At 36.6% G+C, this 18516-nt stretch overlaps 2 protein-coding genes across 2 annotated transcripts in view; one reads left to right on the top strand and one right to left on the bottom strand.

Annotated features, from left to right (window-relative positions):
- Positions 1-2285: 2285 nt before the first annotated feature.
- smc6 (structural maintenance of chromosomes 6) overlaps positions 2286-18516 on the bottom strand; it is a 23262-nt gene continuing 7031 nt past the window's right edge. Inside the window, exons 19-26 of the mRNA XM_016545904.1 lie at positions 18234-18371; positions 17680-17825; positions 17253-17378; positions 17023-17128; positions 16347-16499; positions 15795-15892; positions 14769-14853; positions 2286-2685 (exon numbers count right to left, since the gene is read on the bottom strand). Of these exons, the coding sequence (XP_016401390.1) occupies positions 14781-14853; positions 15795-15892; positions 16347-16499; positions 17023-17128; positions 17253-17378; positions 17680-17825; positions 18234-18371 (840 nt within the window). The 3' untranslated portion in view covers positions 2286-2685; positions 14769-14780. The remainder of the gene's footprint in view (positions 2686-14768; positions 14854-15794; positions 15893-16346; positions 16500-17022; positions 17129-17252; positions 17379-17679; positions 17826-18233; positions 18372-18516) is intronic.
- On the top strand, positions 6303-12054 carry vsnl1b (visinin-like 1b). The gene is made up of 4 exons (XM_016545915.1): positions 6303-6361; positions 8887-9053; positions 10783-10869; positions 11857-12054. Exons 2-4 carry the CDS (start codon positions 8892-8894, stop codon positions 12052-12054), a joined length of 447 nt encoding a protein of 148 aa, XP_016401401.1. The 5' UTR covers positions 6303-6361; positions 8887-8891.

The raw sequence follows: 18516 nt of genomic DNA, 5'->3' as shown, positions 1-18516 counted from the left end.
TATGGCGGCCATGATTGTTTTCACTCCGAAGTGCCCTTCGGAGGGTGATATATCCTGTTTGGAACGCACCGTGTTTGTTTCTGATCAAGTGTTACGACCCAAAACTTCTTTGATTTGTCTAGGGACATTAAGGGAATGTAACACTCACAAAACTCTATAATCAAATTAGGTATATATCCTAATAGTGCAAATCAAACGGTGGGCAAGTCGTGAAGAGAACACCACAAGTTCAGCACATCCGCCATGTTTGTAGTTTTTAACGCGTTTTATTCGTGTTTGTAGTTCTGAACCGAATCCTTAACCAAAGCGCAATGGATTTTGGCCAATATTAGCCAATAGAGTATGCACGGATCCACACTTCAAAAATCTACCTGAAATAGTAGACCATCCGGGGACTTTTGGCATACTCTTTTTATCATACTATGCTTTGGGACACACTTATTCTAATCTTTAGTACATTTGTAATCATACAAATGTATGTATGTATGTATGTATTTTTGGGGAAAATGGGAAATTCTGATGTGTATTCCTTACAATTGGACAATTTTTAAGTTATCTCCTTTTATAAAATGTGATTAAAACTTTTCATTGAAAAATATATTTCTTTATTCTTCAGTGCCAATGCTGTTGAACTGATAATTAACTTTCTTATTCACAAGAACAAATTTCTTAACACTTTGCATAGATTTGAGTCTTTCTTGCTGAGATTTCCAATACTGTAAAATCTCTTAAAATGTCTAAATAATAATACATTTCTTAAGGACTATGACACCATTCTTCCTGATTGAGGTGTCCTTTGTTTACATGTTTGTATTTTTTCTTTCCTTTTCATCTTATGTTCTTTCCATTTCAATGCAGTGCTGTTTCTTCTTTGTTTCTTCAACTAATAATAACCATGTTAGTCTGATGTGTGCATCCGTGTAAGATCTTTCCATGTGTGGAAGGATTTGATAATGAGTAAGCCGGATGCTCTCATTAAATAATACACTTACTGTTGACATATATAATGACAGCCAGCAGCCTAGCCATAATCCCATCTCCTCATCCTCCTAAAACAGTATATTAGCTTTATGGAAGAATGTTTTATGAACATGTGATGGGAAGCAGCCCAGGATCTGGATGCCTGTTTCCATGACAACAAGGAAAGGCTCGGCAACTGGGCAGCATCATGAACACTGAAACACATGCTTTGGCTTCATGACATGCTGTGGATGATGAGAGGAGCAACTCTACTGAAGGTTTCCTGAATGCTTTTGACATTATTTTTCACCATAGCCTTCTTTGCCCTTGACTGGAAGGTAAGGTGAGAAGGTTATCTTTGTTTTAGCCATGCTCGTTGTATCTGATTATGTGTAGTGCTTTCATTCTGTATCCATAGCTCCTTAATGCAGGCTCATGCTGAACAGTGTGAGGGAGATGGATGTTTAAGTGTGTGTATCCATGGCAAAAGCACTTGTCTTCTCCTGCACTCAATGCTTTATACTAATAAGAGGAGTGAACCTGTATGTGTGAAGTCTCAGGCTCCTATAGATCTAGACATGCAGTTTGGGGGAGGGTGAAGAATAATACATACATCTAAAGCAACTGGACAACAGTAGCTATAATTAACTGCCTTGTTAATGAAGGCTAATAAGAGTCTTAAATATATTGTGGAAGAAAATCTTCTTCATAAAAATGATCATATTACATAGTGAGTGTTTGTCTCACTGTTTGTGTATAGCAACATTTAATCAACAAAAACTAAATAAAAAACAAAAGTCAAAAATCTATCTATCTATCTATCTATCTATCTATCTGTCTATCTATCTATCTATCTATCTATCTATCTATCTGTTTATATAATTAAAAAAGCCTGTTTTAGAACCATTGGGATTTTATTTTGTATTCTGACATTTTTATGAATGAAAAAAATCTAAATAATGATCATTATAAAAAATAATAAAAACATAAAAATAAATAATCATTATTAAACATTTTTAAGGTTTTTCGAATATTGTGTTTTATAAGAAAATTATATTTCAGTCATACTTTTTATGATACTTTTATGCATAGAAAGTTTAAAAGAATAGCATTTAATTTAAACAGAAATATTTTTTAATATTATAAATGTCTTCACTGTCACTGTTAATATAACATTATATCAGTTAATGAAAATACGGTATTTAACTGTAAATTTAAGTTAAAACCATAAAACCTAAAACGTTGCTACCGTATTTTTCACGGTAAAATTCCGGCAACCACAGTTTTTTACCGTAAATTTTACGGAATTTTTTTTACAGTGTGGAGCAAAGATATTTTGAAAGGCAATGAGGTCAAAACAACATGTGAATCCACTGACAGAATACAGAAAGTTATGTGAAATGACATGAATGAATGAGTGAATGTGCTGATGTTAACGTGGTACTTGATCTTTGACACACATGATCTTTATGGTGTTTCCCATGTAATTCATCATTCAAGAACGGTATTCGTCACTAAACTTGATTCCTCTTGACTTCACTAAACCCAGATGAGTCACCGGATCCTGAGGATCATTAGGCACCGCCGTCATATTCAGTGCACCCCAGTGATTCACTCACGTCCGTCCTGCGGGTTTCACCCAGTCACTGATGATGCTGCAGCCCTTCGACCTGCATCACTGCTCACATAACATCACAGCAGGTAAGAAGGGAAAGCCTGCTTCATCTGTACCAAGAAGAGAAGCATAAATGGTCAGAAAATGGGCCGTGTTACATCTGAAGGCAAGACGTCATTCCTTCCCTTTTTTCTCAGAATGTTTAACTCCACAGAATGCCAGACCTCCAGAGTCCACATGACCGGTGGATGATGTCTGCTTCATCATGCTCATAAGTAAGTGTTTAGAAAGCATTTTTAGCTTTTACTGCATGCATAAGATATTTAACTTTTTAAAAATTTAATCTTGTTTTTTTTTTCCCCTCACAGGAAACAGATGGCAATGCTTTGCATTTGAGGACTGATATAAACAACAATCAAATAATTGGGACTGAAACGAGAATCTGAAGTTCTGCTGTCACATTGAGAGAAAATTTCACATATTTGTTGACTTGTTGTTTCTGACTTAATTATTAATTGCTGTTTAAAAAAACATGTTGGTATACAAAATATGATTATGGAAAGTAGTTCAACAACAGCATTTATTCAGCTTTGGAAAGATACACAATGCTGAAAATGTCAACTGTGAAACATTTTTGGTTAAAGATGTTCTGCTTTACCAGAGAAATCATATTAGAAGTTATCACAATGTGATGAATTGCTTATGCTTCTCAGTTGTAAGTCGCCTTGGATAAAGCATCTGCTAAATGTGTGAATGTAAAATTTTGAACCAAAAAAAAAATTATTTATAATTTATATGAAACTCTCAGTTCATTTAGCGAAAGCACAATACCTACAACATAGTATATAAACATTAATAATCCTGATAAATGAAAACTTTCACCAGAGTAAACATTTGGTCAACATATTATTATTAATTTGAAATGCATTAGTCATTCTGCATTAGTCATTACTTATTCTGTAAGAGATACAAATGTCACTAGAGTTATTTAGCATGTTACAGTATCAGACATTTCCTTAAAGGGACAGATGTGGTCACCATTAACCTTCATGGAAAAGAGCAGCTTGGACGTTCAGCTAGGAAACTCCCGTTTTATTTCACACAAAAAAATGTTTGGAGCGACATGAGGTTGAGTAAATGACTAACAAAACAGAGGGAGGCCTCCAGTTTCCACTAAAATTGACTTGAAAGACTGAAGCCAATTAAAATTAATGTGAGCAAAATTATATATACAACAGTTTTCCAACCGCTTAATTGGCTGGTGCAGCTGTTGAGTTCAAGATTCAAAAAGCAAGCAGACCATGTTTGCAAGTGATTAAAGAAATCCTTCTTTATCCATCCTTCAAAATGATGCCATTTAAAACAACACACACAATATCTCTTCTAAAAATCACTAGAAAATCTTTTCATGAGCTAAAAGCCTCATTTAGGTTTTTAACCCTCATATTCATGTCTTTCTTTTTAATGTAAACATTAACACTATTTGCACTACAAACCAGTATGTTTATAGCCTAGTTATAAAGAAAGAATAAATTAAAATAATATGATAATAAATACCAATTTGTACTATACAGCAGCATGACGACCTGTTTTGTACTAAAAACGACACCGGAAGCAGTGTGCATTCAGGTTTAAAATGATCGCACCCGCTCATACCTTAAAAATAAAGTGGATAAATTAACATTTCAAACACCCATGGACATATTAGAGGTCTCTGAAACATACAGAAATGCATTTGAAGGTTCTCCGAGCGAACCAAACAATTTACCAGCTGTTTACTTTCATTTCTTTTACTGAATTTTCTGCAGTGTTTTGCTGGACTCGAACTGACCCAAAACTGAAACAACGCTATTGGATAAGTCACATTTCTGTTTGAACAACTTAAAACTGACATTTAATGTATTTGGAAACAATGTCTTAAAGTAAAAACTTGAAAGAAGTGCAGTTGTTTAGGATATACGTTTTTCTGTTGTTTCTTTTTCACCCCTGACATGTTTGGTTATAGCGTTTGTACAAAATGTTTGGTTCTCAATTAAAATAATTGTAAAAATCCTGTAAAGCGCACGCCCTGTTGGCAAGTACAATCCCACATGAAATCCATGTGGGCAATTGACATTGGGCCATTATGGAACCCGCGGACAATCCCATTTTGGGCCCACTTTTTCAGCCCATGTCAAACCCACATGGGCCCCACACACAAATGTTGGCTGGGGCTTTAGTGAAGAATACTAAAACAGAAGAATACTGTCTTCTGGATTTTAACTGTCAGATGAACATATTTAAAGAGAATGGAAGTTATGGAAGCCCGTTTCCGTCACTGAATAAAAAATAAAAGAGGTAATTGCTACTTTTTATCTCACAATTCTGACTTTTTTTCTCAGAATTGCGTGATACAAACTCGCAATTGCGAGTTATAAAATCAGAATTGTGGGATATAAACTCGCAATTCTGAGAACATATCAGTCTTTTTCCCCCCTCAAAATTTGACTTTAACTCGCAATTGCGAGTTTATATCTCACAATTCTGAGAAAAAAAGTCAGAATTGCGAGATATAAACTCGCTATTGCGAGGAAAAAAAAGTCAGAATTGCCAGTTTTTATCTCGCAATTGTGACTTTATAGCTCGCAATTGTGAGTTTATATCATGCATACGCCAAATAAAAACGAAAACTCACCAGGAGATACGCAAAAATGGACTTTGGCGTGTATATGCTGCGATGGGTAGGTTTAGGGTTGTGGGGTAGATGCGTATCATATGTACGCGAAAACTGCGTATCATATGCACGCCAACAAATTTCGTATCATATGCACGCCAAAGTCCATTTTTGCGTATCAATACCACGAGTTTTCGTTTTTATTTGGCGTACTATTTATACGCATTTTCATGAGACCAGGCTCATTCTGAGAAAAAAAGTCAGAATTCTGACTTTATATCTCGCAATTCTGACTTTATAACTCGCAATTGCGAGTTTATATCTCACAATTCTGTGAAAAAAAAGTCAGAATTGTGAGATAAAAAGTCGCAATTACCTTTTTTTTTTCTTTTTTAATTCAGTGGCGGAAACGGGCTTCCATAGGAAGTAAAGGATGTTGATTAAAAAAAAAAAAACGTTATTATTCCCTCACATATCGCACTGGAGTCTCTAGGAACCCAAAGATACAGAACATAGAGAATTTGCAATAGGTAATAAAGATCGTTCACCAACAGATTTGCATGTAAAGCATGCATACGATGGTTAATATAGTGTTTACTGACATGAGCTCCCTAAGAGCAGGGTTGCAAGCATACAATTTGCGCAAACGCACGCGAGGAGCAGCAGTGTGGTGGTGATGCTCGCTGCATGCCGCATGTCTTGCGTCGCATAGCGCACACACACAGACGGAAGCGGGCTCGTGTCAGCTGGAATCACCTTTACACGTTATTTGACGTTCAGTAAACGCGACGAATCCGAGGAATTTGGGTTCGACACACGCGAAACCGGACGGCTTGCGAGCACCAGCGCATTTCCATCAGCCTCTAACGCGTTACTTGAAGGTAAGAGGCGATGCATGCGTGCATATGTAACCGTGAGACATTTATGCGTGTTCCTTTTTTTGTGTGTGTGTGCTTTTGCCATTTAATGCAGCGAAACGATGGGTGAAGTCAATGGGTGAACGTGTGAATGAATGAATGCATGCACGAGTGACAGAATGAAAACGTTCACTCGAATGCATTATTAGTACGTGGCCTCCGGACGGCTTGCGAGCACCAGCGCATTTCCATCAGCCTCTAACGCGTTACTTGAAGGTAAGAGGCGATGCATGCGTGCATATGTAACCGTGAGACATTTATGCGTGTTCCTTTTTTTGTGTGTGTGTGCTTTTGCCATTTAATGCAGCGAAACGATGGGTGAAGTCAATGGGTGAACGTGTGAATGAATGAATGCATGCACGAGTGACAGAATGAAAACGTTCACTCGAATGCATTATTAGTACGTGGCCTGATCTGAGCACTTTGCGCAGGTTAAGGGTGTATTAGGCTTTCATTAAAACTGTGATGCATTTGACAGCCAATGATACAATTGCAACAAAAGCTCACTGGTTGCTTGTTACTCTCGATCTGCTCAGAGACGAACCTTTGGTGTTGTGTAATGAATTTGAGAGATGCACTGATGTTTCTCAGCTTCACTTGAGAGATTCTTGATGTGATTTGAGCGCAGTGCAATGCAAAGGCAAAAGGGACTGCGTCTTTTCTCTGCGGACTCTGTCGGAATGGACCAAATTCACATTGGTGCATCACTAAAACACATTAAAATGATCAGTTGGGATGTGAAATGTTAGTAGGGTCCGTTATATGTATATGCAAATCTATTCTGCCCATATTCTGTCACGTCAAAAGGCTCGTGATGTATAAATGGCATCTAAAGCGAACGCACTGATGCTCACACTGTGCTCTTCAACAGATCTTCGTCATTAAGTCCAATAATTCCTCCGTTTAAGATCACAGATCGTTATTCTGCATCGCTTCCCAGTGGTTTCCCTTCTCAAGGTCATTCGTTCAGCCACTGGTGCTTGAAAAAGCCTCGGCACTATTACATAAGAGTGACATGAGATTGGATGGTGGGTAATAATTCCTGACTGTCTTTAATTAAAGCCGCATTCTTATCAAATGTGTTCGAGGCTGCTCTGTTTTTCACGCTCACATTTGATGCAGGAGAGGCTGCAAACACAAGACAGACGCTCCACATGGAAATAAAAAGCTCCTCTCCAACCCCTCCCCGTTTGTAGCCTATTTTACCCGATGCCCATTTACATATAAACTCTTGTGCCTTTGATCAGAACAACACAGCCAGGCTGCTTGCAACAATCTGATCACAATTGACAACATTGTGTTCTTAATTTTACATTTAGTAGGCTACTTTGTATGCATTATATTATGGGGTTAGTTGTAAATATACATTTGCATTCATATTTGAAATAATTTAATATGCATGACATTATGTTGCTCCGTTTTTTTATGCATCTACCTTATTTTGCAATGTGGAGTAAGCTATTTTCTGTGAATATGAGAGATTTCCAAATCGTTAGTCGCAAATAATGTTCTTAGAACTGACGGAATGTGGAATCACCACTTCTGTTTATTGTCCATCGGCTCAGATATTTGCTGATGCAATCATTTCAATTTCATATTTAAAAGTAACCGAATATTAGCATGCAGTTGCCCTAAATGACAATGCACTTTTCATTAGAACTAATTTTATTTTTTTTTTCAAAAGGTTTTCTTGCAATTGGGTCCTGGCCTTACTGACTAATAAAAAAACAAGTTATCATTATTAAAAATCTACATTGTCAAGATCAAGTGGACATTGCCAAGATATAGAGTCATTTCTAAAAATCTTCAGACAGCCTTGTCAATGCACACATTTTCTAATAATTTGGGTGATTTTTTAAAATAAATATTCTGATTATAAGAAGTGCTATTTCAGCATTTGTGTACTCTGAAAAAAAATGTGTAGAAACAATTATCACTCAAAAATTGCTAGTAAATTTCACAAATGATTACAAATCAACACAAGTAAACATTCAATTAAATAAGAAATTTTGAAGTCGAAAAATGTAAATAGTATTTTCTTTATTAACAATTTCAAAAAATATTTTTACAGTGTACACTCTTAAAAATAAAGGTGCTTCAAAAGGTTCTTCAAGCGATGCCATAGAAGAACCATTTTTGGGTCCGCAAAGAACCATTTAGTCAAAGGTTCTTTAAAGAACCATCTCTTTCTTACCTTTTTATAATCTGAAGAACCTTCCTTCTTTCACCACAAAGAGCCTTTTGTGAAACAGAAAGGTTCTTCAGATGTTAAAGGTTCTTTATGGAACCATTTAGACAAAAAGGTTCTTCTATGGCATCGTGAAGCACCTTTATTTTTAAGAGTGTACTTACTATTTGCTATTATTGTATTATGCATATATCAGCCAACCTGCTCCTTAGATACCAATAGGTTTACCAATACGCTGTTTTTAATGGCTGATGCTGATACAGATTATTAAAATGTGTGATCAACCACGAATTAAACAACATGATTTCATGACGGTTTATGTTGTTGCTCCATTTTGGGATCAATGCCTCTAGATGGCTTAAAATTCAACTCAGATTCTCATTTCAGGAGAAGAGCAGCAGTCAGAAAATAACTGTAAAGATGCTGTATCCATTAACAGTTTGCATCTCTTATTAGAGCACCACTACAGCTACATTGGAGAACTTTCTATCACCATGTTATTTCTTTCTTTCTCCATATCACCATATTATTTCTTTCTTTCTTTCTCATGCAGTAATCATGGGAAAACAGAACAGCAAACTGACCCCTGAGGTGATGGAGGACCTTGTGAAGAACACAGAGTTTAATGAACATGAGCTCAAGCAATGGTACAAGGGCTTCCTGAAAGACTGTCCCAGCGGTCGACTAAACCTGGATGAGTTCCAGCAGCTCTATGTTAAGGTGAGAGTCTAGTCAAGCATTTTCTAAGTCAAACATCACTATTACTAGAGGCATACATACTCTGGGCTTTTACTAAGTTTTAAAGGGATCCTTCCCCCAAAAATGAATTTTCTGTCATTATTTACTCACCCTCATGTTGTTCCAAACCTGTTTGACTTTCTTCTGTTTATATGTATATTTTTTTCTATATAAAGGGCAAGGGCAAGTTATTTATTTTTCATTGGCTCAAGTTAAAAAATATAGATGTGAATCATTACCCTAATTTTTTTTAATTGGATGAATGAAACATTTTTTTTTCAGTGTATAATGGGCTGCAATGTTATTTTGTATGTCAACATTTTTTTAATTTTTGCTTTTTGTGTTCTGCAGAAGACAGAAAGTCATACAGGTGTGAAATGACATGAGGTTGAGTAAATTATGACAGAATTTTCAATTTTGGATGGACCATCACGTGTCATGTTGAGATATGTGTCAGTCCTTAATTAGAATTTTTCACCATTTTGACTGAAGCCTGTAAACACCTGTAAAACATCTGTAAAAAAAAAAAAAAAACCTGACAACCATTCAGAACACCCTAGCAACCAGTAAATATAAAATTCAACTTTAAGGATTATTGAAAATAACCATGCATGTTTTGAAAAAAATATGGATTTAATAAAAGAAGGATAAAAAAAAGAAGAGGGCTAAAAAGGAAAGTGAGTGGCATAGTATGTTTAACGTGAGACAGTAGGGTTACACATTTTACTGGAGCGAAGCACAAACTACAGTCAAAGCGGCCGTCTGTGAAATGTTATTCATAGAACGAATGTGACGCAGTGAGATGTGAGGGCCTCAGTGAAAACACACTGTTAGATGTACTTCTACCCACTGCGCAGTGCCCATTTATTTTTTAATGAATTGCCATGGAATGAACCTGAAGCAAAGAACAGAACCTGCTGTGGCTGCTGCAGAAAATTCAGACATGAAAATCAATAAGCGTTCACAAATCCCTCTTAAAGGAACAGTTCACTCAAAAATTAAAAATGCTGTCATTAATTACTAACTTTCATACCAATCCAGAGCCGCATGTGGGCAGACATTAAGAAGAACTTTTTAAGCTTCAAAAAGGACTGAATAGCATCATAAAAATAGTTGTACGTTATGTGATATACAGTATACCAAGTCATCAAGTTGATATTCACTAAGAATCTTGTACTGCAGCTGAGAGGAAGATTTTTGGTGATCAGAAGAAAGGCGATGCAAAGACTGTGTTTTTCCACAACTTGGCACTGTACAGCGTCCTAATGTCTTCGGAGCATCTTTATGGTTTGATTTCTGCGTAGACCTGCGTTTGCCTCTCTCGTTATTTACAGTACATGCGTGAATCGGTGGGCGGAGCTAAACAGGAAGTGCTGTCGAAGCAGGCGTTGATCTTTTTCTGCGGAGGCGGGGTTTAGCCACACTATTACGTCATAAAGTGGAACATTCCAAAACCTGTCATTTTGGCAGATTGGCTTCAATATAAGCTGGTTTTAGACTAAAGAGAAAGGTTTGAGTTCTGAAACTCACAGGATGTTTTTATAGTGCAATGACCTCGTATATGTCAAAAGATCAAGAGAATTTTGATTTCTCAGTTCATGGCCCCTTTAAGCTTAATTTAGTGAAAGATTGAGACCATCAATATTATTTAAAGCAAAACATTTACAAACTAATTAACAGACTGAAATCTCATTCCCCCCCCCCCTTGCAGTTCTTCCCTTATGGTGACGCATCGAAGTTTGCACAGCATGCATTCAGGACCTTTGATAAGAATAGTGACGGTACTATCGACTTCAATTTAATCAGAAACACAATCTTAATGTTATTTGTGTATTTTACTTTCATTTTATTACAAGTAGGCCAACAGCGCCCCCCAAGTAAATAAAAGGCCTTGCCGGAGGGGCATTAGGACCCGGGGGAGGCAGCAGCTGCTACTGTTGCATGCCCTAGTGACTGTTGACTCTATTGCACACCCGACAACGTCATTCTGAACGTGCATTCTCAAATTAAATGCTCAAAACAGTGAATCTAATTATCATTCAGGAAAAAGTTTGCTTCAAGAATGACCACACTGCTGACGTGATCTTATCGCTATTGCACCCTGAGCACATTTGAGTTACTCATATTATCGGCAAGGCATATCGGCATAATTTTTCATATCGGCCAGATGCCGATATTTGCATTTTAAGCCATTATCGGCCGATTCCGATAATATCGTGCATCCCTAATTATATCTAATAGTTCTCTTAACACAAAAGGCTACAAATGCTTTAAGGGTGAAGCTGATTTATTTTCTACTCATTTTATTTATTGCAATTTTGCAACTGCTATTTTATTATTTATTTTAGGACGTCTAAACGGAGACACTGTAATTTGGATATTTGAGCAATAAATATGAAAAAAATAAATACAATAAATAAAAATATGTCAGAATGAGTAACAAGGTTGCAGATTCCTCCTTTAGCGCTTTTATTTATTGATTATTTTAGTTTGATATCTAATTGTTTAAAGGTGAGGTGTGTGACGTCTGCACCACTAGTGGCATCGAACAGAATTGCGATCTGTATGTTTGAATGACTGAACGGGCCTGGACATAATTTGCTTGGTGATGCTAGTGGCGCAGAAATCAGACACTTCAACTTCATTTAAAATTAACATGTATCATATTTATGGAAAGTGCCAATGGCAAAATGGGAAAAAAAAAAAATTAGAATGACATTTCAGTAAGAATCTTAACGCCTCCTCGTGTCATTAAAGCCGAGTCTTTTCTCTTCTTTGTGTGAAGGCTATTTATAAAATGGTGGGCACCGTGATAATGATGAAGATGAACGAGGACGGTCTGACACCAGAGCAGAGAGTGGATCGGATCTTCAGCAAGATGGATAAAAACAACGACGACCAGATCTCACTAGACGAGTTCAAAGAAGCCGCCAAGAGCGACCCGTCCATCGTACTGCTCTTGCAGTGCGACATGCAGAAGTGAGGCTGCGCATGCTAGCATGCTCCGGACTGAGCCAGTTATCCGTTTCCACTCTCATTTCCACAAGAGTAACATGTTTGGACTACTTTTAAATGAACGTTCTTCTTGTGATCGAACAACTAGTATGCATGAGAATGTTAACTGCTAAAGAGTTTAGACTATATCCGTTTAATTTCCAACATGCAACAATGTGAGACGTGTAAATCAAACGAGTCACGCATCCATCGTCAGTGAAGTGCTCCGCCGTATTTCATTTCTAGCCGCAATACTTCCGATCACACACACTACGTTTACTGCTGTACTTCACGCAGTAGTTTGGGAACCGAAACGCGTCACACTAAATGTTACGATGAAATGTTGAACTTCAATACTCGAAATTAAGGAGGGCGGAGAGGTTTATGCAGCCCTCCTTCCAAACGTGCTTGTACTTGAGAATATAAATGTAAGTTATTTGCATGCATGTCCTAAGTGTAAAAACCTACTCTCTCTTCATTTCGGCAACCTTGACGAATAATACAAGGAAGGCCTTATATAAATGTTAGTATCAATAACAATACTAATGTGTGAGATTTACATTTGTTACTCATCTATCCATTAGATGTCCTCCCTCGGGTGCATGTTTCCTCTTAAAGACGTACGATGTGTATGGTAAAAGCTTTCTGTAAGGCACACGTTCCAGCCCCGCCACCATCATTATTTGCATCTGCTGGTTTCACCATATTTTGCACTGATACGAGGACGTAATAGCCAGTATAACCAGTCTAAAACCAACGTTTCTTTTTCTTAATGTTAAAAGACCACCGCTGACATTGTTCTTATTGTGTTACACTTTTTTTACTTTGCGCAGTATCATCGTCATATGCATGAATGGTTGCCTGTGAATTCGTTTTAGTAATAATACAGAAAGGGCAATATAACATTTTAAGATAATTTCCCCTGGAGGGTGTTTAGTAATGGATCCGCTTCCCCTGGTATTATAACAAAACCTTATCCTAAATGGGTTTGGTACACGTTTACTCTTAGTGTGCTGCATTTTCATTCAACCGTTTTTTGTAAAACAGGATTTCTACTCCAATACCCATGGTTTTTAGCTGCATCCCTCAGAAGCAACAATTACTTCCGGTACCCTAGTTATTTTATTCTGTACATTTTGTAACCTCCGTATGTTATGTTCTCCTGAGACTTAAAAAATATGGCATCCCAGATCTCCCGCTTTCACATCCTGTGACACTCAGGATGGCGTCAATCCCTTTGGAGGAGAACAGGCACATCTTTGTAAAATGCAACTGCCCAATAAATAGTGTATATGTTTGCCCTGTAAATATTTGTACCTAATACGGTGAAGCCAAATTGAAGCAGTCATTTAATTGTGTGATATGAGGTTTGTGTTTTATTTGTGGCATGTCTTCAACTCGGTATGTAACAGTTGCACTGACGACATTGTGATTAAAATCAATAAACTATCTATGGGTTGTTTTCAGAACGCAGGTGCTTGGTCGTGTGTGCGCACAAATCAGATGGTTAACAATATCTAGGAACAGCATTGTGGTTTATTACAGAGGATGCTGGTTTAAACTGACAAATACTAACTCTGAACATACTGAAACTGTCATGAGCAGGTGCTAATGGTTGGAAACTGGAAAAGGAATATTTTACCAAAAATGAAAAGTCACTCACCCTCGGGACATCCAAGATGTAGATGAGTTTGTTTCATCAGAACAGATTTGGTGAAATGTAGCACTGCATCACTTGCTCACCAATGGATGCTCTGCAGTGAATGGGTGCCGTCAGAATGAGAGTCCAAACAGCTGATAAAAACACAGTAATCCACAATTAATCCACACCACTCCAGTCCATCAGTTAATATCTTGTGAAGTGAAAAGCTGTGTGCTTGTAATAAATGAGTCCATCATTAAAGTGTTTTAGGTTCAAACCGTCACTTCTGGTCAAAATATGAGTCCATAATCCATAATAATGCTTCCTCCAGTGAAAAAGTCCATCCCCTGTTGTCCTCTCATGTCAAAATCCACCCACATATTTGTTTAGAACTGTTTGGGCTTTTAAATTGTGCTTGATCTGTGCATATTTCTCTCCTGATTCAGACGAAACAACTTTTTTACTAAAGAAAGCAATATTACAGTATGTACAGAGGACTCGTATTTTAGCTGAAGCTAAGTTTGAAGTTAAAAACCTCTTAATAATGTATTTGTTTCTTAAAAACACACAGCTTTTCACTTTGCAACTGTTAACTGATGGACTGGAGTGATGTGGATTACTTGTGGATTATTGTGATGTTTTTATCAGCTGTTTGGACTCTCATTCTGACGGCACCCATTCACTGCAGAGCATCCATTGGTGAGCAAGTGATGCAATGCTACATTTCTCTAAATCTGTTCTGATGAAGAAACAAACTCATCTACATATTGGATGGCCTGAAGGGGAGTACACTTCCAGCAAATTTTCATTTTTGGGTGAACTATTCCTCGAGCCTCCTTTTTTTTCTTCATAAAAGACCAGATGAACTTTGGATGAAATGGCGTGGACTTCACTTCACAATCACACAAATTATGCAAACGCTTTGCGCTTTTAAAACATCCTTTGCAGAGGAACTAGAACCATAAAACTTGTTTAAAAATAAATAAAAGCAAACACATAAACTGTACAAACATATAAACTTTACACACTTTCAGTACAGTCTCTCCAGGCAATGTCCGTACCTAACGCACATCTCACTCCTCCTCCGCTTCTCTCTCTGGATCCTGAAGCTGGTGGATCGTAATATGGGCACTTTTAGGCAGATGGCTGAAAGATAACGCAAATAAACATGAACATTTATATACAAAAACATTATATTAACCTCTATAATTCAGTGCTGTGCAAGGAGACAGTGTTTTGGATCTCTAATTGACTTAACACCTTAACAAATGAGACCCTGGGCAAAAATCGACATTTCAAAGAAAATGTTCTTATTATGGGACTCGTACGCTTTTTGTCTTGGTTTACAATTATGCATTTGATTACCTAATGACTGCAAACTAATTAACTAAGCACTAGTTCAGCAAGCCATTAAGAAACCTGCTTTAGGGTTTGTGGTCTACAAACTGTTTGCATTTCCTGCCTGAATAACTGCGATTATGAAGACAGGAAAAGCTGATAATGAATGAACACTGTTACTCTGAGATACATATAGCATCTCACAAAAACTTTCAAGAATCGGTCATATTTCAGCACTGAATTACAAATATATATCATGATAACTTTTGTTGTACTGAATTTAAATTTATGCAGATTTGCATTTTAAAAAAGAAAGGAAATCTACAGTATGTGTCCAGAAATTATGGTTTTATTACTGTATTATATGAATGAAAATCTGATGAAAAATCTTTAATTTTTGACAAATTGCATTTGCAACCTCTGATGGTCCTAAAAACAAGCATCATCCATTAAAGTCTTTATGGTATGATGATATTCATACTGAAGTTCTCATTTTTAAACACCCATGATTTGTACCTGTCTTAAACTCTCTTTAATGGGTTTGAATTCATTTAAAGAAGTGTTTTTTTTAATATAAAAATGTCAGAAAACAATTTATGCTGTTTTTAACTTTCAAACAAAGATTAGAAAGCTGCGGATGGAGAACATGATTTTCATTAACTTTTAAATTTTTTGTTTTGGGGTGAAATATCAACCAGACATGTTTTGGAGTGAGATTCACCTTATAATGCTTAATAACTTTTATTTACCTGGTGGACTGAGGGGTGATGAAGATGAACTGTCGCACATGCTGACGTTCTGAAAGTGCCACAAGCATGTTCATTGAAATGCTGCGATTATGCATGTCCTTAAAAATACAAAAGAGCTTTATTAAACATATGAAATACTTACATGTCAAATAATAAAGGGGTCATTGGATGCCCATTTTCTACAAGTTGATATGATTCTTTAGGGTCTTAATGAAAAGTCTGTAACATAGTTTGGTTAAAATGTCTCAATGGTAGTGTAAAAAACACCTTTTTTACCCTGTCAAAAACAGTTCTTTTCAGATCAAGCCGATTAGGAAAGGCGATTTGCAAAGATTCATTAAAAAACCTTATACTCACTTCTTCTGTGAGTGAAGCTGGATCACGAATGATTCGCGCGAATATAGATGCATTTATGTAGATCGGGGGCTCATTCTCTTCAAAAAACAAACATAACAAACAACTTGTAAAAGTGCATGTAGCATCCAATGACCCCTTTAATGTTTAACGCATGGCATGTGTTCTCAAAGTCATTATATAGGTAAGAGTATGTACCATGTAGACATCAAACTCATCCAGGCACCGGAAGGGCGACTCAGTAATTTCCCAGAGTGCCAGAATGAAGCAGACAGTGGAGAAGGAGCGCTCGCCTCCCGAGAGGGAACGCATGTCATTGACATTGTTTTTTTCCTGACCGGGGGGTTTCACCTGAGCCGAAACAAGCAACATTCATCACAAAAAAACCCAGGATGTTGTGCACTTACTTTAACACTAGGTATACATCAAAATCCGGTATTCACAGTTTCACAAATATATTCAGTTTCCACAAAAATATGAAGCAGCACTGTTTTCAGCATTGATAATAATAAATGTTTCTTAAGCAGCAAATCGGCATATTACAATGATTTCTGAAGGATCATGTGACACTGAAGACTGGAGTAACGATGGTGAAAATTCAGCTTTGATCACAGAAATATAAAGTATATTCAAATAGTTATTATAAATTGTGATAATATTTCACAATATTACTAATTTAACTATATATGTGATTAAATAAATGCAGCCTTGATTAAAATATTTTCAAAAAATCTGTAATAATACAAATATATATAATAATATATGACCCGGAGATATTTTCAGGAGATTCATCCCGTTAGTTGATTAATTTGCTTCAGTCAAACATTTGAGCAAACTGAAGTTAAAATAAAACTTACTGCCAAATGTAACTTACTGAAATGGACAGAGATTCATTGATGTGATCAAACATCATAGAGCCACTGCAGTTCAGCTGCATCATGAAGTTGTTGAAGTACAGCTTGCACCTCACAGAAAGTGACCTGGAAACACAATTCCAAACAGACACGGTTCAAACCTGCAAAATTTAAGGACAGGAGTGGCGATCTTTTAAACAGAAACATACTGTAGCCTCCAACTGTGATTAACAGTGTTATACTAAGTTACCGTCGCATTGATTTGTATCGGTCCTGACGGTCAATCATGATGTGGTCGAGACGATCAATAAACTTCCTGAGATCCCTCAGCTGGCTGGATTTGCTTTTGTAATTACTGTGAGCCTCTGCGTACTCTCTGGAAAAATACATTCTTCAGTAGTTTATTTCAGTTCCATGTCAAAAAAATACAGGCTTTACATATTTGCTTTTTAATTCTCCAAAATGCTACTTCCAGTGTATAAAATAAAAGAACAAAATAAAAATTATAAAAATCAAAATAAAATAAAATGAGCTATCAGTCAAAACTATATCCTTAAAAATGATGCAAGATCTAAAATAAAATAAAATGAAATAAAATGCACGTTCCAAATTTGTGTCAGTGGAGCTTCATTTATACTGAATCTGTAAGACTCTTTTGAAACCACTGCTGGTTATACCTGATAACATGTTCCTTGTCACCATGGCTGCTCTCTTCCGTACTGATTTTTTGTCGTAGGCGTGTGATTTGGGCATCGATACATCTGGCACTCTGATCTACCTGCTGTCGCACAGGACAGATCTCTTTGGCTTTGGCTTCACAATCCTACAAAAGCAAACCATTTCCAAACAATGAACAAGTCCTATATTTTGCCATACTGCTGTTTAGATGAAAACAATATGCACATTTGGTGACACTTTAGATTAGGGAACACATATTCACTATTAATTAAGAGTTTTCCCCTCAATAAACTCCTAATTTGCTGCTTATTGATAGTTAGCAAGGTAATTGTTAAGTTTAGGTCTGGGGTAGGATTAAGGGATATAAAATATGGTCATACAGAATATGTGCATTATAAGTACTAATAAACAGCCAAAATGCTAGTAATATGCATATTAAGAAGCAACTAGTTAATAGTGAGAATTGGTCCTTAAAGTAAAATGTCACTACTAATTTTTTACGACAAGGAATGTTTTATATTATATGATATAAAAAGCATGAAGGAGTGATCACCTGCATTTCTTCCTCTCTGAGTGACAACTCATCTTTCATGGCCTGAATATTAGCCTGATGATCCTCGAGTTTCTTCTCCAAGATCTTCAAGGTTTGATCAAGTTTACTGCACGCAGCCTCTGCCTTAACTTGCTCCTCCTATTCAAGACAAATCCATCTTTCAATAAACACATATACAGTGGGTACGGAAAGTATTCAGACCCCCTTAAATTTTTCACTCTTTGTTATATTGCAGCCATTTGCTAAAATCATTTAAGTTAATTTTTTTTCCTCATTAATGTAC

Source organism: Sinocyclocheilus rhinocerous, unplaced genomic scaffold (assembly GCF_001515625.1).
Source record: "Sinocyclocheilus rhinocerous isolate Xijiao unplaced genomic scaffold, SAMN03320098_v1.1 scaffold853, whole genome shotgun sequence".
Lineage (NCBI taxonomy): Eukaryota > Metazoa > Chordata > Actinopteri > Cypriniformes > Cyprinidae > Sinocyclocheilus > Sinocyclocheilus rhinocerous.
This window is presented reverse-complemented; position numbering and strand designations above follow the sequence as displayed.

Coding starts and splice junctions, on each gene's coding strand:
- vsnl1b (XM_016545915.1), top strand. CDS start 8,892: ATGGGAAAACAGAACAGCAAACTGACCCCTGAGGTGATGGAGGACCTT. Junction 9,054..10,782: donor TCCAGCAGCTCTATGTTAAG/GTGAGAGTCTAG, acceptor CCCCCCTTGCAG/TTCTTCCCTTATGGTGACGC. Junction 10,870..11,856: donor ACGGTACTATCGACTTCAAT/TTAATCAGAAAC, acceptor CTTTGTGTGAAG/GCTATTTATAAAATGGTGGG.